Below are 22,555 nucleotides of genomic sequence, written 5' to 3' on the forward strand. Positions count from 1 at the left end.
ATGTGACAATTTATTTAAATGATAAAAAAGAAGATAATAGCTTATCTCGTATATAGGGATTGTTTTTTCTGATATAAAACCATACAGTGGCTCCCTTTCTGCACGGTTCATATTAAGTACGGTAAGTTTTTCCCAACTGTTCGCTCATACTGTTTTTCATTTAAAATGGCGTCTAAGTGATTAATATTATTATTATTATTTTTATTTTATTTTTATTAGTAGATTGGTTGAAAACCTTAAAACCTGCTAATTAATTAATTTATCTATGTGTCCAAGTTATATTTATACACCGGATAATTGAATGCGTCAATCAGAAGTGACTAATTAATAATGATATCTCAGTACGTATCGTATACGGTGTGCATCGTTCTGTTTAAGAACAAAGACTATTCGCTTGGGTAATGTTTATAATATTATTATTACTTTTTTTTTTTTATTACTTTCAATAATTGACTGTCATCGAGAATAGTCATAGTCATAACTGTTCTACCTGCTAAATGTGCTTCAATTATCTTGTTTGGTTAGTTCCTATTTCGGTTGTTAGCCAAGATTCCGTGTAGTTCTACCATATCTCGTTCATCAGACAATTTTCAGCACTGCAAAACTGTTTACGAAAAAAAACTTGTAATTTAAAAGGTTTATTTTCCACTCTATGTGCTTCGTTTTGTTTTTATATGTGTATAAAAAATATAATTCCATACTGCATATTTGTTTAATAATATTAATTGAAAATATTAAGTTTTGATTCAATTCTGTAGTTTGATCGTCAGATCATTATTATTAGTTTTGACAACATCAATTTATATGAACCTATATCTTAGGTGCCTATATTGTGTATTTTTTTCTTATTGCTAGACTTTATATTAGATAATTTGAAAGTTAGTTACTCTTTGGTTATATTAATGTTTTAATGATTAACAATATTACTTGCTTAGTTATTAATACTTTTATTACATTAATTTGGTGTAAGTGTCAAAATTAAATCAATATGTATGTATGCTTTTTATATAATTTATTAATAAGATAAATTATTTAATCTACATTAATGTTTTAATGACTTAATCGTTTCAATTAATCTTTGAAAAAGAAGATAAATTACCCTAGACATTATATCTATTGTCTTCAATTTCTCTAGATCACCTTTGATAGTATAAATATTTAATTTATTTGGTTCAAAGAATTTATTTTTATTATTATTATATATTAAGATTAATATAAGGCATGTTTTGGCGGAACAATAAAAAACCCTATTGCTATTTTCTGCAATTACACTGTTTTGGCCTATTGGTCACTATAATTATTTACTTATCGTTCACTAATTTCAGTAAACTAATATATAAATTCTTCTAACAATTAAAATAAGGATTTCGATGTTTGGTTGGATTGTCTATCAATTGTACACTTAAAAAATTTATAATATATTGTAACAGGTAACTATCAAATTTTGATGTTATAATCTGTCATAATAGAATTGAATCCTTCTAGATCCTTTAACTATAATTTTAAATGATACTGTATATTATTCATTTTTATTTTCTAAAATATACATATTCGATTAGTAAAATTAAAGAGTAAAATTAATATTTAAAATAAATAAAGTAATATTCCTGTTTTATTTCATTTTATTATTTATATATTCATAATTATTTAGAGAATAAATGTCTTGAAACATTTCATTGTATTTTCATGTTGGCATTCGTGATCTGCGAATTTAGGACGAGTGATCTACATTTTAATAGTATAAAAACACATTATTTTTTTTACTACAAATATGTCATATCTTATAAATATTCTTCAAATATAAAAATAAAAAATAATTAGTCAAATATAATTATAATTTCAATTACAGTAAACATTTTATAAAATTCAGACGTTCGCATTATAGACAAAATCTGACCAAAAAACAATTTGAAACTAATCAATCCAGCTATATTGCTAATAATTCGTAGTTATATTGTAAATGTCATTAATCGTTATTGCAATACTGTCCTATTGCGGTCTACAATTATGTGCGTATAATAATAGGTAATAATAATTGTAGATCACCAACTATACCTTGTATAATATGGTAGATCACCTGATATATCTAAAAAGAGGTTGTAGATCATCTGCTGTACGAATGCCTTCATGTTTATTGGAATACTAATAATGGGTCTCAATACTTATCTCTCTTTAAAAAACTCAATTTTACACTTTTTTTTTTTTAAAAAAAATGTTTAAAACTATGAATATTGTTTTGTATTTATTAATACTTATGGTATTTAAATCAATACCAAGATGCATTATTTTAGCATTGTTAATTAAATGTTCAACTACTTATTCTAAATTTATATCTATGTTTTCAATTACAAAAATATTTTTCATTCCGAAATCTACTATTTGCTCCATTCAATTAAAGAATTGACTTTATATAATTAATGGTTTTCACTAGTTGGGTGTAATTTTAAATGTATGTATATTAGGTGGTTTGTTTTGCAAACATTTTTGTTTTTCAATATTTATTAAATAGGGCCTTTTTGAAATTGTGCTCTACAACATAACCCATATATTATTTATTGCTTATAAATAGTTCTGTTATAATTATAATCACTATCTTAAAAATATATAAAACATTATTATAATGATCGATAATTACATTGAATTAATTAAAAGAAAATTATTCCTAACTGTTAATATAAGCAATTTTAGTTTCATAATTATAGTTAATAAATAATGATCAAATATAATGTGCCTAAATATTCTATAATTTAGGATAAAAACTAATCATTTTCTTAGACAAACTAAAAATTATTTAGTGGTATAAACAAAATATTTAATCTGGCTTATTTATTTATCACATTAATACATGTATAGTTTATCCGGGTATCTACATCAAATATTATATTGTGTACATAATATGTATATTCTACATAGACAATTGAATCTTATTCAATTATAAACTTCTTAAATTATATCAATACTATTATTTTTAATTATAATTGTTCTTGTACTTATTGAGATGTTTAATACTTACATTTGTAGTTAAGCTTTTATGAAATATTTAGATTGAAAGAAATATATTTAATTCTGTATCTGTGTCTTAATTTCTTAGCTAACTGTTGTTATTTTAGTAAAACAAAGATACTTTTCATGAATAAATTTAATAAATAAACAACATTTTAACAATATTGTCAATTTACTTTGTTTTATTTCGATAAATATTATAAAAGTGATTTTAAGTATTATAGTTGAAAAAACTAATATTTTAAATTTATTATTAGTAGCACTTAAATAAAACACTTCAACTGTAATGTAGTAAGTTAGATAATTGAATAGTTATTATTTAAGTATTTTACTGACAATCTTTATCTGCCTAATTTTTTAATATTCTACCAAGTCATCAACATTTGCAGTTACTTAGCTTATTATTTTAATTGTTTATTATATTTTCAGGTGCAGTTATTTGAAATAATGAAAATGTATTAAGAAAAACAATATCACTATGATTTAGAAAAGTTATTATATAAAGAACCCGAATGAACAATGGGTTCAACCCAAGGGGAGATTAGAGTTGGACCATCTCATCAGGTAAATTCAAATTTGTATTAAAATTCAATAAAATTATAAAATAACATATATTTCTTTGTTTAGGCTAGATTACCAGATTATCGAACAGTTAGTAATAGTTCAAATGGAATAGTTGGAGAGGATAGAGAAGAAGCCCGTTGGGTATCAGGTACTGTAAGAGATCGAGATTTATTAGTTTATTTACGTGCAGCTCGATCCATGGCTGCATACGCGGGTATGTGTGATGGTGGCTCTGCTGACGAAGGATGTATTGCAGCATCACGGGATGATACAACAATTAATGCTTTTCACATTGTAAGTAAAAATTATTAAAAATCTTTTATTATAATCAAGACTTTAAAATTCAAAATGTTAATCCTTTGAGGAGTGACTTAGAAATATACAGACGCTACTCAGAGTGCGAATTAGAAATGAAACATTAAAAAAAAAAGAAAAAAATTTAAAACTTGGATTGATAAATTATAGATTTGTCTCATTTTTACAATCATATTTTTAGTAATGACATTTAATATGTCAGAAATACCCTAAAAGTTGTATCTTTTTATTTTAGCATTGATGTACACTTGTACATCATGTATTAAATTATATTATTTCCAAATACATTTATAAAAGAACATTTATTTAACTAAAACAAAACATATTATATTAATGGTTATTGATATTATTTATAAAACTATTTTCAATTTTAGAGTCCGGCAAAAATTCTGTATCTAAAAAATTGTCTTCTCTTTCACTATCATCTTCAGACTCATCATTAGTAATATTTTCTTATACCTGTTTATTTGATAAACTCATTTTTATTTGTAGTAAAACTACATTAAAAACTAACAAATATACTAGGAAATAAACTGCGAATAAATTATAAATTTATAATGAAATTGTAGACATTGAAATATAAAATTATAATCATGAGTTATCATCATGTAATCTGAATTGTGTGATAATCAAAGTGACGCCTTTGAACTATGATATGATAGACAATACCAGCTGTAAATTAAATTGACATGACATAATTAATATTTTAACTGTAGACTTCCATAAAATAAAATTAATTAATTTAGTTTAAATTATAACCAACAGAGCGAAGCACATAATTCATCTATCTCGTATATTCCTACAATGCTATTTTATAATATAATATACATTAACATCAAGAAAATAAAAGTGCTTAAAACATAAATGTACATCAATGTTTTGCGTATAATTTTTAAAAATGTATATATGTGTCATTGCTCTTCAAAGAGTTAAAGGAATTTTTTTTTTTAATTTAATGTTTTAAAAAAATTAAAAACTGAAGCTAATTTATTTTTTATACATTTTAGTTACATGATTCTGGTTATGATCCTGGAAAAGCTTTACAAGCACTAGTTAAGTGTCCAATGCCTAAAGGAATTGATAAAAAGTGGTCTGAAGAAGAAACGGTAATACATATTATTACTAAGTACTATCTTAAGTGATATTTATTGTTAATTTTCTGTTTTAGAAAAAGTTTGTAAAAGGATTAAGACAATATGGAAAAAATTTTCACAGAATCAGAAAAGATTTGTTGCCCCATAAGGATACTGTTAGTATTTTAATTACATATGTTTCATTAAATAATTTTAAAATAAATTTATTTTAGCCGGAATTAGTCGAGTACTATTATTTATGGAAAAAAACACCGGGTGCTAATAATAATAGACCTCATAGAAGAAGAAGACAAGGCTCTTTGAGACGAATCAGAACTACAAGAGCTACAAGACCATCTAGTGCTCAAAAAGATGAATCTAGTAATTTACAATTTTTTATTATTCTATCCATTTATTAGTATTGTTGTGTACCCTTTTGTATTACTGTTATTATTTATTACTTAATAAACTTTAAACATAAAATAAAATAATAAATATCTCATATATTAAAATAAATAAATAAATGCTTAGCCTGTCTGGATAATTATTATATTTATAAAGTATGTCTGGTTTCAAATTTAGGTATATACAAAGTCAATAAAATCTTGACTCAATAATAATATAATGTATTATTATAACTCTAATTTAATTAAAATAAAATACTCAAGGGTAAACATTAATTTGTTTATATATTAATTTACGACTATTATCCATTTACTAATTTTTAATTTTAATTAAATTTTTTATTATTTTATTAAACTTGATACTTTAAAACTAGTATCAAAATATTATTTACATTTTGTAAAAACATTATTTTTCAATATTTATAATCAATATAAATTTTTCATAATACATATAATATAATTTTCTTTAATTATTCATCTTTATTTAAATAATTTTATTTTTTACTAGGTACAGGTTCACGTCCATCACCTATATCAAAAGAACCCGGTTAGTAAATAATATATAATACCGTTTTTTTTTTTTTTTTTTTTTTTTTTTTTTTAATAATTATTCCATAAGTAGGTGATGGGAGTTCTGGTGTTAGTGAAGACGATGGTGGAAATACTGAAGATGACTCTGACTCTAGAGATAATACTACACTATTTCGATGTCATCATTGTTTTGCAACAAGTAAATCTAAAATATTGCTTTTTATTAAATATTGTTGTATTATATTTTATTTATATACTTATAGGTACTAGAGATTGGCAAAATGCAGCTATTGGACCTAAGCAAGGCAATTTATTATGTTTTGAATGTCGCAGTTATAATAAAAAATATGGTGAATTACCACCTACACCACAATCACCTGCTGAGTGTCCTAGTCCAGCTACTTCCGATGTCACTGTTACTGCTGAATCTCCAAGTAGAATGCGTACCCGTAATAAATCTAAAGAAACGGTACTAATATCAATGTTCATCGTGGAATGTTTTTATTTATTTAAGAATTTTTTTTTTTAGCCTACTAAAAGTATCCAGAGTAGATCAAAGCGCAGCAGAGCTAATACACCAGAAATAATTCAAGATAATGAAAAAAAAGAAACATCAGTGGCTTCACCTTCAACTGATAAATCTAAATCTAAGGTAATTTTTTTGTTTAAAATTTTAATTTATTTTAAATTGAATCTTTTCTATAATTATAAATATTTAGGGAAATTTGAGTGATACTCCAAAAAAACGATCATTAGATACTGACGGTGAAGAAGAAAGTCCTTTAAAACGAGAATCCAACCATTCTGAGAGTACAAGTTCTGATGGATATTCTGGTAATGATGATGAAGCTCAAGTTACTACTCTAGCATCTAGTGAATCTATGAATCAAGAAACTGAAACATCTGACACTATACAAACAGAAACCCAACCAGAATCTGAATTTACCTCTGATGTTATACCTAAAGAAGAACCTATTCAAGAACAAAATACTGAATCCCAGTCTGAAGATATGATAGTTATTTCAGCTGAAAACGTTAATAATAACGAAAATGTATCAATTAAAAATGAAACTAGTGATGAACTTATGAATGTAGATGTGCCAGAAGAATCTCAACAGTCTATTAACTCAACTGAAGAAGTTGAAAAAGAGTCAGTAGAAAAAATAGCATACACAGTACCAAATACTCAGTTTGCAGCTGAAAATGTCATACCTTCAGATGCTGATGTTGAAGTTAAAGAAGAATTGACTACTACTACAACTATTTCTGAAGAAATATCCCAACCACAAATTGAACAACCTGTTCAAGAAGAGTGCATGACTTCACCAATTGCTTTAACATCCTATTCACCTAGGCGTTCAGAAGCAATAAAACCACCTACTCCAAATCAACCTCAAATACTTGTACCAACATATCAAAATTCATTTAATGATCATGAAAGAATTGGAGACAAATCATTAAATGTACCTACTGTTTCTGCACCGGTCACACAATCATTTGCTACTCCATTTTATCCTTATAACAATCAAATTTCGGATAAAATACATGCTCCTGTGTATGAAACACAATTGGAACCACAAAATTTAAAAATAAAGCAAGAAATATCTGATCCATTACAATCATTAAAAGAAGTTAAAGTACCTGGTTACAATGGTCCTGGTGCTGTTTCTCAACCATTACAAGCAACAAGTTCTGCTATTACTGTTAATACAGACTTAGCTAATATGTCGGCTGAAACAATTAAAAAAGAACCAGAATTAAAGTCTCCGTTACAAGCCAAATCACATACTCAAACTTCTTCAGCACCATTATTTGCTCCTCCAACATCTATTCCTCAACCAGTAATGCACCCTTCACAACAAATATCCTCATTAAACCGAATATCTCCAGCCGGTGGAGTTCCACCTCATCATCCATTTGCTGCTATGCATCCTCATCATCCTTTATTACATCCACATTCATTATTTGCTGCTGCTGCAGCTGCACATGCAGTTCTGCATAATCCATATCATCCTCATCCTGCATATGCAGGATATCCACCATATGGATTCCCTTATGCACCTTATCCTATACCACCACCGAGTAAAAGAGGTCCTGATGAAACCACAACAATGACAGCTCATCATCATCATTCAGTTAGTACTAGCAGTCGCATTGATGAAGAAATTACTCATCATTCCAGTTCAACATCAGTTCAACATCTTTCAAGTTCTACAGATAAACATACTTTATCACATTCAACTACTTCATCTTCACAATTAGTACAGCATAAGTTAAAAAGAGGAAACAGCCCTCAGTCAGGTTCAAGCCATATATCAGCAACTCTTTCACACACAACTTCTTCATCTTTATCTACTCATGGTGGTGCTGGTAATGCAACAAATGGTAGTCACACCCATCATCATCAGCATACCCACCATCATCAACATGCCTCTTCATCTGTACATGGTAAATTAATACGGAAAATAATTTTTCTACAGTAATTTTTATTTTTAAATTTAAATTGTTTAGGTTCAAGTCGAAATTTACCTCCTCAAGCAAGTGCTATTAAACATCATACACCATTATCTTTGGAAGCACTGAGAGCCCATACAGCCATGCATGGTAAAAATCAAATTTCAAAAAAAATTTCTTTTGATTTGCAATTTATTAATTTATAATATTATTAATATATTTATTAATTTAAAAGTAATGTTTGTTAAAGTTTTATCTCAAATTATATTATTGAGTAATTTAATTATTATTACAACAGGTTACATGGGTGCAATGGAATTAGCTACAGGAATGCCACCAGGAATGGAAATGATGAAGCCCGATCAGATGATGAGTCAAAGTACTGATGATGGTAATAATGAAGAAGAAAGTTCACCAAGTCCAAACTTACATATACCTCATGGACCATCACCTGAACCTAAAATTGAAGATAGTGAATGTCATCGTAGTCAAAGTGCAATGTACAGTTTTTTATATTAGTATATCTATCATACTTGTCTATTGTTTATAATTTTTACTTTTGATAATAATTAAATATCTTAATTTAGATTTTTGAGACATTGGAACAGAGGTGATTACAATTCATGTTGTCGTACTGATTTAACCTTCAAACCAGTTCCTGAGTCCAAACTTAGTAGAAAGCGTGAAGAAAGAACTAGACGACAAGCTGAAAAAGAGCGAGATGAAAGAGATAAATCACATTCAGTAATTATACTAATAATAAACTAGTAGTTATGAATTTCTTTTAACTTGTATTTAATTGAAATTTTTTTTAGAGAAAAAGTTCAAATAATGACAAACATATGCAAGTTGCTAATGAACAGGTTGTTAAGCCACCTTCTCGAGGTAGTATTGAAGCACTTCAATCTCCATATGATAGAGTTAATAGTTATCAACATAGAGGAACACCGGCCAATACTCCTATATACCCTGACACTCCTGCATTAAGACAATTAAGGTACATCATATAAAATCAGAAAAAAATATTTTCTTTAGTAATAAATCTTGTTAATTTTTACTTTTAAAATCTTTACAAAAAAAGTTTATTAATAGGTTTTGATATATATTTATGTAGCATCTTATTAGTAATTATTTTAGATTACAGTGTTATTCTAGAATTTTTATAGTTAGCTTTTCTTTTCTTATTCTGAAATATTTTAATATTTTGAAGTTTGAAACTATCATATAACTTTTTTTTTTTTGATTAGTGAATACGCTAGACCACATGCTGGATTTTCTCCTGTTTCATTACAACGTTCAGGACCTGGATTAGGTTTGCCACCTCATTGCATTGATCCAATGTTACATTATCAATTTAATATGTATCCACGTGACAGGTAAGTTAAACTATAATATTTACTATTTGAAAAAGAGAATCAATTAAAACATATTTTTAGATTCGAATTTGAACAAATGGAACGCGAAAAACGTGAAAGGGAATTAAGAGAACTTAGAGAAAAAGAATTGAATGATAGACTTAAAGATGAATTTTTAAAGTCTGGATCATCTGGTCCTCCCAGAATTGATCCACATTGGATTGAACTTCAGCGTCGTTATGGAGGAACCCCTGGTATACATCCATTTGGTTTGTATCCATCACCTGGAGCTCCTAGTCAACCTTCTACTCCTAGTAATATGAATCCATTAGATCGGGAGCGTATGGATAGACTTGGTAATATTAATATTCAATTTAATGTTTATGAAATATAATTTTTATGTTCTAAATGTTTATAGCTGGTGGGCCAAATGGAAATTCAAACCAAAATAATTCAAGTGGAGGCCCTTCTGGACCATCTACTGAAGAAGCAAATCGTTTAGCATTGGCAACTGATCCTATGGTCAGGTTGCAGTTAGCTGGTATTTCTCCTGAATATCATGCACATACTCACGCACATTCTCATACTCACCTACATTTACATCCAGGACAGCAAGCTGCTGCTGCAGCTGCTGCTGCCGCTGCTGCTGATAGCTCAGCTTCTGCTTCTTCACCTTCAGTTTATCCACTTGGTTGTATGTATAACTAATTATTTATTTCATTAAATTTAAATGTTATGAATACATCTACACAATATTTGTTTAATTTAAATTGTATTATAAGTTTCAAAATAAAAACCTATTAATTGAATAAAATATATGATTAATTATAATAAAACAATTGTATCTAACAAATTATTTGACTAATTAAATTAAATTAAATTAATGTAAGTATATACAGATAAAAAAAAAGAGAAAATAAGAAATAAATATAAATTTATTTTTAGGTTAGTTAGTTATTTATTTTTATTACAATTTAAATGTATTTTAGTGAGTCTAAGTTTATTTCAAACTTAACATTAAATTATATAACATAAATTATATAACTATATAATTTCAAAATAAAATATTATTATTTTAAAACTTATTTCCATATTTTAATAAGATGTTCTACTATCTACTATTATAAAAGAATTTTTTTTCATTTTTTGTAAAATTTTAATAGCTAAGTATAGATTATATATAAAAAAAAATAATTTATATTAATTTTTTTATTGAGATATATGTATATTTAATATTAATATGTGATGAACTTATACTAATTTTAGCTTCTGGTGCTTACCCTCGTCCAAATCTTTTACCTGGTCGTGATCCTACATTAGGACTTCATCATCCAAGTGATGTGTTAGCTCGGCCATTTGCAGACCAAGTAAGACCATTTTTAGATCAAGTAATACTATTTTATAGTTTTAAATTCAAACAAAATATGACATTATAACTAGAAATTACATATTTAAGATCCAATAGTTTTATTGTATATTGATTAAAGTTCAGATATTACTAAATCTATCTTCTTGCAAGAATATTACCTTTTTTGATATCTTTAAAAAAAATATATATATATACACAGTGCATCCCATAAGTTTTGAGACTAAGGTACTAATGTTATTAAAAAAAAATTAAAAAATTGTTTTAAGCAATTTTTTATTCAAAATAGTCACCATTACATTCTATACATCTTCTTGCACAATAGCCCAATTTTCCATGGTCCGTGAAAAGTCAGCTTTAGGAATATTCTTGATCTTTTGAGTCATTGGTTCTTGAATTGTTTCAATGGTGGCAAAATAGTATCCCTTGAGCTCCATCTTCAACTTTGGGAACAGAAAATAGTCCGGAGGATTCAAATCTGGTGAATATAGGGGGGGTGGTTGAGTACTGGAACCATTTTTTTGGCCAAAAATTGAGTGCAATCGCCGCGGTGTGTGCTGGAGCGTTATCGTGCAGCAAGAAAAAACCGATCTTTCCATAAAGCGGGCCTAACGCGTGCAATTATTTTACAGAGGCGATCTAAAACATTTTTGTAGAATTCGACATAAATAGTATTCCCGGGGGCACAAATTTTTTGTGTATAATTCCTTGGAAATCAAAAAAAAAATCAATCAAAGCATGGTCTTGATTTTGAATTTTCGAAATAGAATTTTTTTTGGTAGTGGCGAATTTTCCCCTACCCACTGTGCACTTTGCCGTTTGGTTTTCGGGTCATAGGCAAAACACCAACTCTCGTCATCCGTAATAATATTTTTTAAAAAATTTGGAGTATTGGTAACCATTTGAAGATAATTTTTGGCGTAATTTTTCGTCTCATGTCGTTATTTCCTGGTTAGCTCATGAGGAACAAAACGCCCTCAAAATTTTTTGTTTCCTAAATCTTCTCTAATAATTCGTTGAACAATCGTTTTTGGAATGTTAGTTAACTCTTCCACTAATTTACAACCAGCATTTCGATGTTCGTTCAAAACAGCTGAGATGTGAGCAATGCTTTCGTCAGTTTTCGTTGTGCTTGGTCTTCCACATCTCTGCTTGTCATCAAATGACTCCCTGCCGGATAAAAACTGACTATATCACCAAATTAAAGTAGCACGGGACATAACTCACCGTAAGCTTTGATCATCATTTGGAACGTTTCTATAGCTCTTTTTTTAACTTAACATAAAATTTTATCGCTATTTGTTCAAGATTATTTTCCATATTGGAATAATAACCGCGATCACAAACATACATTCATGAAGGTTACAATTATACTGCCAAAGATTATCCTATACATGTGAATCTTTGTACGAATGACTATGAGTGTCATCGTAATAACTTTCCAGAATTTCACAATTATCTAGATACTAGAATTAATTTTAGAATGGTTGTCTCAAAACTTATAGGACGCACTGTGTATATGAAAAAAATCAATCATTTCACTATTTTACTTTTTCAAAACTTTCGAAATCTTTTATGAACCCCTTCTCTAAATATTTTTATGTTAGTATTACAGAAGTCCTAAAATAAAAAAATTATATTAATATCAAAATATGTTTTTAACCTTTTAGGTTATGTAAATTTAAATTCTTATTTAAGTTTTAACTTGAAAGCCTCAGTATAGTTTAAATTAAAAAATATATTGATATGATTCATATTTCCAAATAGGTTGCACATGAACATTTTCAAAGACAAATGATGATGGAACGTGAACGTTTTCCACATCAAGCTTTTATGGCTCATGAAGAATTTATTAGGTGTGTATGAAACTTATTGATTATGAATTAAAATTAAAATTAAAAAATATTGAAAAATTAAATAGGAAATCAGCCACAAATAGTTCTTAGTAGGTCAATTTTTAATTTTTTCCATATTTTCTTCTGACAGTAAAAAAAAAAAAAAAAAAATGAAGAAAATAACTTTAATATAGAAATAATTAACCATTTTGAATCTCGGCCATTTGTAGTTCTTTTAATATTAGTATTAATAAAAAGTTTTATAATACATGTATTTATGCATAATCAATAATATACTTTATGTGACAACAACATATTAGGCAACAACAACAACAGAGAGAGCGAGAAATGAAAGTTCGTGCCCTTGAAGAAGCTGCACGAGGAAGACCATAACTTTTAGTTACACAGGTAAATTATTAACATAATTGAGAAGATAATTACCATATGTCAAAAAGGTAATGATGTACATTAATTTTTGAAAAATAATGTGAGTGATATTTTTAAATAAAATATCTATACTTAATTTTTTTAGTTATTAACAATTAAAATGATAGGGAAAATGTTTATAATATTATGTTTATATATATATAAAGTTACTATATTAATGTATACTATAAATTATAAAACTATATAAAATATGGTAATTTTATTAATCAAATGTATAAGCATAGTAATTATATATTGTTTAATATTTATTATTAGTTACTTCCTAACACTAATTATAAAATGTATGAAATTTAAGTTAATTATTTTAAATTATTTTAAGATAATGAATTGAGTACTTTTTAAGATCTATCCATTGACATAATACATTTTAAATTGTGAATTAATTATTTAAAAATTTTAAAGTAAACAAGAACTGGAATATTAATATTATTATTTCTTTTTTAAATTTTATTATGAAAATTTCACATTATACGTAAATGTTGTAATCATTTAAAATTAAGATTTATGCTTGTATTAAACTTTTTTAATTAATATTTTACTCTGATTGTTTTAATAAATTAGACTAATTAGTACTTAATATTTAATAATTAGTACCTAATTAATAAACATAAGTGCAATTACATTTTTGTATTTGCTGCACCCTTATCAAAATCAATCCGTCGCACTTCTAGGGATATATCAAGTATAATTAGAAATGCTTACTGATTGACCTTATAGAACCTTATATAATAATTCATTTCAAAATATGCGGTTATTCCTAATAATCTTTTTATACCAATATATTAATTTAAATATACCAGTTGACTTTGGCATTAACTATAATTTTAACAGTCCAAGAAAACTAAAAATAATTAAGACATTAAAGGCAACAATTCTGTATAAACATATTAAATTATGTGAATATTTAAATACAATATGTTATTATTCACACCTTTTACTTTGACCATGACTACTGACCAAACTTCGATAGATTTTAGCTCTCAAGACACTAAATGTATTCATTATTTCTTTTGCCATTGTTATTATTATCATATATTTTAAATAAATTGTGTTACTAATCATTACAATCATATTGAATCAATTAAATTTTTATTATTTTATGAAATTTTTAATTTCCTTTAAAAATTATATATTTTATTTGATTTTTTTATCAGATTTAATATTAACTTAAAAATATATTAACTGATTTTTTAAATATTATAATTTATATATTTAATTATTAACCAATTGTAAAATAGAAATATTTACCAAAAGTATATTGTATGGTGCTATTTTGAAGTAGCAAAAATAATTCTTGTAAACCTTAATTGGTTCAAAATCAATTTTATGATATGTATAAGCATAATAATGTTAGTAGTGATTTGTTTTAATATCTATTATATATTTACATATAAGTATTGATTGATAACATGTGAAGTTGTAGTATTCAAATTTAATTTATTTTTTTCGATATGAAATTTAATTGAATCATATAAATAACTAACAAAATTTCACAATCTTTTTATTTTAATGGATTGTAATTTGTTATTTTAGTGTGTTCCTTTTTGGTTTATTTTAGTTTGTGCTTTATATTATCGTGCACATAAAAAATGTATATAATAATTTACAGTATATTTTTTTTATTTGAATGTAAGTGTACATACACATAACTTGAACTATATAATTCACTTCATTTATAATTATGAAAAGAAATAAAAATATATATATATATAGGTATATATAATAATAAATACATTTTGGTGAAATATATTCTTTTGAGTATTTGTTATTTTGGATAAGTACTATTCAAGAATTCGTTTTATTAGTTAAACAAAAAATACATACATCATAGGTGGTACTGTGTTCTTGTTCATAATTTCCTAAACAAACATTTAACATGTTATTAAATTTGTGATACAATTCTATAAGTTTATAATTATAATGTTATAAATTGCACAAAAGATACAGTAAGTAGTACATTTAATGGTTTATAACTAATAAGTAGGCTTAGGGACTTCTAGCATTTGCATACTTTTTTTAATTATTGTTAAGTATAGCAGAGTGCAAAATAAATTCGTTTCTCAGTGTCATGATATCAGATCTAAAATTTGAATGTGCATATTTTTGCATATTTGATAGATTTTGCAGGAGAGTGCATATTTTAATATTGTTATGCTTATTTTGCATATTTTGACAAATTTTTCAAATTTTTTTATTTAAAATTAAAAACTATAGATACAAATAACATATACATATTTCAACTGATCGATAAAAAAAAAATGTACTAAGAGGTACTTCCAGTAATATGCCATCTGCAAACTACCTCTCATATCTCGTTATAATTTTTATGTAAGTATAAATAATACTATAAACCCGTATTGACCGTATAACCCGCTGGATATCAACCGATATCGATAAAGATAATAGTCGTTATAGAATAATAGATTATTTGTTCAGTATTCAGTTCAGTCGATTATTATCCGTTGTTGTTTTTGCGCCTCGTAAACACACAACGTCGTATCATACTTAAAACGTCGTACGCATATATTTTGTAACATTGTGTAATGCCGAAAGTACAACAATCTACGAGTAGCCGGCTAAAAAGTTTTGTTTCGGAGTTTAAAGATACATTTACATCTGATGGACACGTTTTATTTTGTGTACTACGTGGTCATTTTTTTTTTTTTTTTTTTAATGCATATAAATGTATATTATAATGCATATTTTAATGATTTTAGTAGCATATTTGCATGCATATTTGTGTATTTTTTAGAGCTATAAGTCCCTAAGCCTACTAATAAATATTAAATAATTATTCTTCCGAGTTCCAATGAACAATCTATAAATATCAAGGAATTATTTGTTAAATATTAATAATATTAATACTATCAAAATAAACCTATTAAGTGTTAATCATTAATAAAACTTCTACTATGAATTATTTGTATAATTAAATTTATCTAAAAATTCTAGTTCAATCATAACCACAAATAAATTCTAATTAATTTTTAGCCAGTAACCAAGGGTTAGAATAAAATTATTCATAACAAATGTCAATTTATTCAAATATCTGAATTAAATCTATTGAAAATAAAAGTAAATTATTCATAAAAGTAATAGGAAAAATTACTGGGATTGTAACATACATATAAGCATATCTGTATATATTTGTTTTCTTCGTCTCATAAAATATTTTATCGATGGTTTGTTGAATAAAATTCTACTCTAAGCGGTGAAAACTTAAAAGAGTAATAAATGCCAGTAGATGAAGAAAAGTAATTCTACTCTTATAAATTATACTAATAATACTACTGTTAAAAATTAATTGTTTTCATTTGTGCACTAATTGACAATAGTTTCAAAGCATATTTACCAGAAGTTAATATTTGAGACAGATGATTTATGTATTTTGTAGCCAGTTGTAATGTTTCTATTTTAGATAGTTTCCGATCAGGTGGATCAATGGGTATCATATTCCGTAAAACATCAAATGCCGAGTTAACACTAAATAAAATTAGAAAGTTATATTTTTTTTATGAAATTTTATTACTAAAAAAGTAAATACCTTTGAGTTCGATCTCTTTCTCTAGCATTAGCTCCTGATCTGATTCTTTTCTTTGAGGGCACTTGATTAAAAATAACTTTAAAAAAGGTTTGTTAATATTTAAATCGTACTGTATATGTTCTAGAGTAATTACTTGAGTTTTTCTGAAAACCATTTGAACCACCATCAAATTCCATATTATGAACAAACAATAAATTATTTGAATATATTTTATTATGTTAAGTCTAAACAGTTTGAACTCATATGATAAACAACCCGATTTATTCAGTTTTAAATAATAATATATGGTACTATCTAATCTAAAAATATTCTGTTTAGGTGTGGTTTAAATGATGCTTCAAACCTACTTAAAAATATGGTTATATTATAAATGAACTATTATGGTTGTCAAAAATAATTAATTTGTTTTAAAACTGTAATTGCATCAACATGTGAGCATATTGTACAAAATGTATACAATTATTTTGAAAAATCTTCGATATTAAGGCTCTCATACACGGTCAGTTATGAATGAAAATAAATGTGACTGATGATTGATAATTTCCATATTTGGTAAATCAAGAATATCAATCTTCATTTATTCATTTATTTTGTCAATCAAAAAATACATTTTTTGTGCTATTTCCTATTGTTTATCGTAAAACTTTTTTGAGCTCCCTACGATAATTTGATGTCATATTTATTTTCTTCTTGGCACTATATGTATCAATTTCCTTTAATTTTTCAGTTAATTTTAAGTAACTTTCTTGCTTCAAAACTCGGTTTTTATAGATTTCACTTTTTACTTGCCACGTGGCCGGTAAACTACGATATAAATTAATAAAGTCACATTAAAAATTTTTATTATTTAATTTATTCATTATATATTATATTAAATGATTTGTTATAAATTAAGTTTAAATTTAATAAAAAATATTAATTAATGTATATTAAATATAATATAAAATATAGTACTTAAATAAATAATATAGGTACTTTTTTATTATTTTGGTAAGCACGTGCACTCATGCGCACTGCACTTTTCGGTTCATTCGACTGACATCATGTACGTACACGAGCAATCATGAATGTCAACCATATTGACTGATAATAAAAATGCAAACATGTTTGAATTTCATAAATCATAAAATTTTATTGTCAGTATTAGTCATACACATATACGGTCAGTCATGAATGTCATTAATAACTGACCGTGTAGGGGAGCCTTTAGATAGTAAATTGTTAGGTTCATGTTTTGAACTTTGTTCAGATCTAATATTATAATATAATAAAAGCATAAGAGTTATGCTGCGTGTATAGTATGTCATACTGTTATTATATCTCCTTATTACGTATTGAGTACACCCAATAAGCAATAGTCATCCGACACCGTTTTGAAGCCATTCAAATACATGCATTTCTGGATAGACATGTTATAAACTTTAGTATACTTTTTATATTCGAACATTACTATTGATGGTTCATATTGTAAGAGATTTATAATAAAATGGAAAATATACCAGGACCAAGTACTCCTTCTGAACCCACTGTAAACATTCAAAAACCATTGAATAATTCTTCAGTGACACAAGTATTTCATAAATATCTATTACCATTAATAATTTAATTTGTTTTGTACACTTCTTTATTAATGATGTGCACGTTAAATGATTTTCTAGGGTATTTTAGCTGTTATATCATTATTACCATGTGTTATTTCTGGAGCCGTTTTGGGTTATACAGGCTTATCGATATGGGATTTGCCATTAATATATCGAAATGCAACGTGGTTTGGTAAGATTTTAACTTAATATAATATAGTACCTATATAAAATATGTAATCAAATTAAATACGATTTGATTTAATAGGTTTGTAAATGGTAAAACAAGTACATTAATCGAAAATTAGTTCGTTTTCATATTCGTAATTTTATGTCAATGCATTCGAACTTAGTTAACTTTATAAATCTATAATTTATTATATTCCTATTGTTCAATGTTAACAAATAATCAGTGGCGGACTGAAGGGGTCAAGTATGACGCAGCTGCGTCACCTTTTTATTGGGGGTGGTACCATCCGGCACCCCGTCTTAGTGGCGATGGTGTGGAATTACATGGTAACTTTTTATAAGTAAATAATGTATACTAAACTTTTACAGCATATTCTACTAATTTGATATTGACGGTACACATTGTAAATTGTAATATATTAATTATTATAACCTAAACAGTATCTACATATAAACAGGACCTAATACATAATTGTAGAAAGTATAATATTATTTGTATCATAATACGAGTAAATTTGAAAACCGAGAGGTGGAGGATAGCCCTATGGATTTGTGAGGTCTGACATTAGGTTCAAGGCCGTACCTGTGGGGGTTCAACCCTCTCCCCCACCCGAAATTTTCTAGCATTTTATACAAACTTAGAAATTTAACATCAGTTTTTTTTTAATATAATATTTTAATTTTTTAAAGTATCCTCCCTACTCACCGAAAATTTGTTCTGGGTACAGCCTTGATAAGGGGGTGGTGGTATATATTTAAATATGAAATTGCGTCATTTAAAATTTAAGTTCAGTCCGCCACTGCAAATAATTATACATTTTTGTGGGTTTTTAGATTTAAAAATATTACATGTGTATTCCATTCAAAAACGTAATTTATGAAAATTCAATTTGATCCAAACTGATAAAGTAACGACATTACTTTTGAAAAACATTACGTCATAGTATCATTGCATATTACATAACTATAGTATTACATTATTTGTATTAACTGCCTGTATTATTTTAACAGTATAACTTCCTATTTAAATCTTATATATTTAAAATAATATGTTTTGTACAAATGTACATTGATTTATTATTAACAATAAAAAATAGAAACAAATTTAAATGAAATTAGTTCAAACCGAACGGGATGTTGTAACTTGTGAGCTTTCACCCGTTTAAACAATAATACAAATATTAACAATTTTACTATGAAACAATTGAAATGATTAAATTATTTATTTTTATTTTATAAGAAGATATGAAAATTCGAGTATGCATTTATTTCTAGATAAAATTATTTTAATTTTTGGTTTTACTATCAGTGATGTAATAATTATGTCGTTGAATTAAGTAATTTGATTTAATTTAATAAAATCGTTGATTATTCCATGTATTGACGTAGTTAAGCTAGAAATATATCTGTTTGTAAAAATTTTTATTTTCTAAAATACTTTTTTCAAACGGCACCAATAAATTAAATGAAAATCCTTTAATTTAGAATTAAAACTAATTTTTATTGGACACAATATTTTGTAATTTTGTTATTAGTGCTTTTCGAAATGAAATAATTAATCCTGTATGTAATATAAGATACATACGAGAGTGTTCTCTTTTATATTTCGATGCAAAATGAAATATTTAATTATATTGTCATAAAATATTAGATAGGTACCTACCGGAAGGTTTTTACTTATATAATTTTAACCACGGGCAATTCGATTGCTTTTCGGTAGAAGAACGTTAGTACGTCAAAAAAGAGCGTATCCAAAATTCTTTTCACCCTCCAAATACAACAAGAAAACCGTGATAACATTGATGTGGGTGTAGTTTAAAATAAAAAGTAGTCGGGGGTACTTAGCTATGATTTTTGTTCTTTCTATAAAATGCACTGTATAGGAATTTAGACGTTTTCTATTTCCAACGTATCGATCGATCAATCGATGCGATAAGGATTTTGAAAACTGATTTAAATTCGTCGTTAAGTCTTCTTTAGATCGATTTTCCCACTTTTTTTGATTTTATCTCCCAAAATTTCACAAAATAGGATTAAATAAATTGGAAACATAAAAATTAACAAAAATTAATTTTTAGATATGTTATGTACAAAATTTAAGAAATGTAAGAAAGTCGATCTAAAGAAGACTTTACGACGAATTCAAATCATTTTTCAAAATCTTTATCCTTAGATCGATCGGTACGTTGGAAATAGAAAACGTTTAAGTTTCTATATTGCACGTGTTTTGATGATAGAAAAAGAAAGAAAATCATGGCTTGCAATCCCCTTAAAGACGGTTATTGGTTCTAGTCTAAATTAACTAGTAGAATACACATCATGTATTTGTAATGTCTGTTCGCAGCTAGTCTGGCCTTTCTGGGCGCCGCAGCGGGCTGCCTGGTCTCGCAAAGCTTGATCACCGCGTTCGGCCCCCGGGGCACCATTCTTCTGAGTCACGTGATTTGCGTCATTGGCTGGGTGATGACCATCAGCAGCCTGTCCGTCATCAATCTCCTGACGGGCCGTGCGTTGACCGGCATGTACGTGGGCATCGTTTCGGTGTCAGCCACCACCTACAGCTCCGAGTGTTTCCCGTCACGGTCCGCGGCCAGGCCCGTCGTGTATACGGCGCTAGGAGTACTTTGCGTCTACCTGGCCGGCTCCTTGCTCAGTTACTCGCAGACCGCGACCATAATAGCGCTGACCACCGTCGCTTCGTTTGTGTTGGTCCGCCTGTTCGTTCCCGAGAGCCCTGCGTGGCTGGAGTCCCGGGGCAGGGTCGGCGACGCCGAGTACTCCAAGCTCAGGTTGAAAGTGGCCACCGCCGGTGCGTCAGCCACTGCCGTTCCCAGCCCGTCATTCTTCAGGCACATCAACCGACCGGACGTTTACCGGCCGTTCCTGGCGCTCTGTTTGCATCTGGTATTGCAACAGCTGTCCGGCCCTCTGGTGATCATCTCGTACGCCGCCGAGCTGGTGGGCGACTCGGGGATCCGCGTGCTCAACTCGTACTTCATAGCCATCGTACTGGCCGCGTTCCTCGTGATCGGCAGTTTTGTGTCCACCGCCATGGACCATCGGGAATCCACCACCATACTGTCGTCCACCGGCATAATGGTGGCCGGTCTCGTGATCGCCGCGTACAATCTGGGCCGCAGGCTGTTCCTCAACCGCCTGGGCTCGCAGCTGTTGAGTTTCATACCGCTAATGGGATTGATAATGTTCATCATGTCCAGCAGCGTCGCGTTGGTGCCCAACTTGCCCGTGAAGAACACGCCCGGCGAGCACGTCGCGCTCGCGTTCAGCTACGTAGTCGCCTTTTCGGTCATCAAGAGTTATCCGTACGTGCACGCGTACCTGGGCTGGTGGGTGTTTGCGTTTTTCGCCGTCGCAGCCGCTTTGAACGTTGTTTACGACGTACTGATGTTCTCGGAACCCAAATCATCCAATCGTTCCGCAGCCGCCGCTTCCACACAGTCGTCGTCCGTCGGACCGGCGGTATAATGTCCATGTCCTTCGGTTGCTATCTGTTACGATCATTTCGCTGTACACACCACAAACTCGGCGAGCTAATTATGTAACGATTCCGATCGCATACACGGAACCATGAATACAATTTACCGTATAATTATAGCGAGCACATGCGCACGTTGTGCTTAGAATATTGTATAACTCGTATTCATATTAATCATTATTGTTACGATTTAAAAGGATTGTTTTGTACACACGGTTTTTCATACGATATTTTTCTGACATATGTTTTAAATAATTATAAAACTAGTTTCTAGTGATAAATTTCATAAATAAACTGTAATTTGAACTGTTTGTTTTAATGATTGTGCCTATGGCCATATACGATATAACGTTTATGAACAATCATACTCCCAATGTAATTCTATTATTGATTTAAAAT

General features: G+C 28.2%; 3 protein-coding genes and 1 pseudogene across 3 annotated transcripts; 2 read left to right on the forward strand and 2 right to left on the reverse strand.

The window, feature by feature from the left end:
• The first annotated feature begins 195 nt into the window (after positions 1–195).
• Positions 196–13,440, forward strand: LOC112691393 (arginine-glutamic acid dipeptide repeats protein). The gene is made up of 21 exons (XM_025565634.1): positions 196–398; positions 3,433–3,567; positions 3,631–3,861; positions 4,890–4,988; positions 5,051–5,131; positions 5,189–5,336; positions 5,868–5,906; positions 5,982–6,089; positions 6,154–6,359; positions 6,420–6,542; positions 6,610–8,338; positions 8,402–8,494; positions 8,643–8,844; positions 8,932–9,088; positions 9,160–9,341; positions 9,592–9,720; positions 9,781–10,055; positions 10,118–10,393; positions 10,966–11,066; positions 12,833–12,921; positions 13,221–13,440. The coding sequence occupies exons 2-21, from the start codon at positions 3,523–3,525 to the stop codon at positions 13,291–13,293; spliced, it is 4,386 nt and encodes a 1,461-aa protein (XP_025421419.1). The 5' UTR covers positions 196–398; positions 3,433–3,522; the 3' UTR covers positions 13,294–13,440.
• On the reverse strand, positions 11,123–12,677 carry LOC112691396 (annotated as a pseudogene).
• Positions 13,441–15,088: 1,648 nt separating the features above from the next.
• On the reverse strand, positions 15,089–17,714 carry LOC112691391 (transcription factor 15-like). The gene is made up of 4 exons (XM_025565633.1): positions 17,025–17,714; positions 16,892–16,967; positions 16,700–16,830; positions 15,089–15,206 (listed from the first exon to the last, which is right to left on the reverse strand). The coding sequence occupies exons 1-4, from the start codon at positions 17,065–17,067 to the stop codon at positions 15,133–15,135; spliced, it is 324 nt and encodes a 107-aa protein (XP_025421418.1). The 5' UTR covers positions 17,068–17,714; the 3' UTR covers positions 15,089–15,132.
• A 153-nt stretch (positions 17,715–17,867) lies between these two features.
• Positions 17,868–22,467, forward strand: LOC112691389 (facilitated trehalose transporter Tret1-like). The gene is made up of 3 exons (XM_025565631.1): positions 17,868–18,461; positions 18,550–18,664; positions 21,005–22,467. The coding sequence occupies exons 1-3, from the start codon at positions 18,378–18,380 to the stop codon at positions 22,144–22,146; spliced, it is 1,341 nt and encodes a 446-aa protein (XP_025421416.1). The 5' UTR covers positions 17,868–18,377; the 3' UTR covers positions 22,147–22,467.
• Positions 22,468–22,555: the final 88 nt, after the last annotated feature.

Source organism: Sipha flava, unplaced genomic scaffold, assembly GCF_003268045.1.
Source record: "Sipha flava isolate LNK unplaced genomic scaffold, YSA_version1 609_pilon_pilon, whole genome shotgun sequence".
Taxonomy (NCBI): Eukaryota; Metazoa; Arthropoda; class Insecta; order Hemiptera; family Aphididae; genus Sipha; species Sipha flava.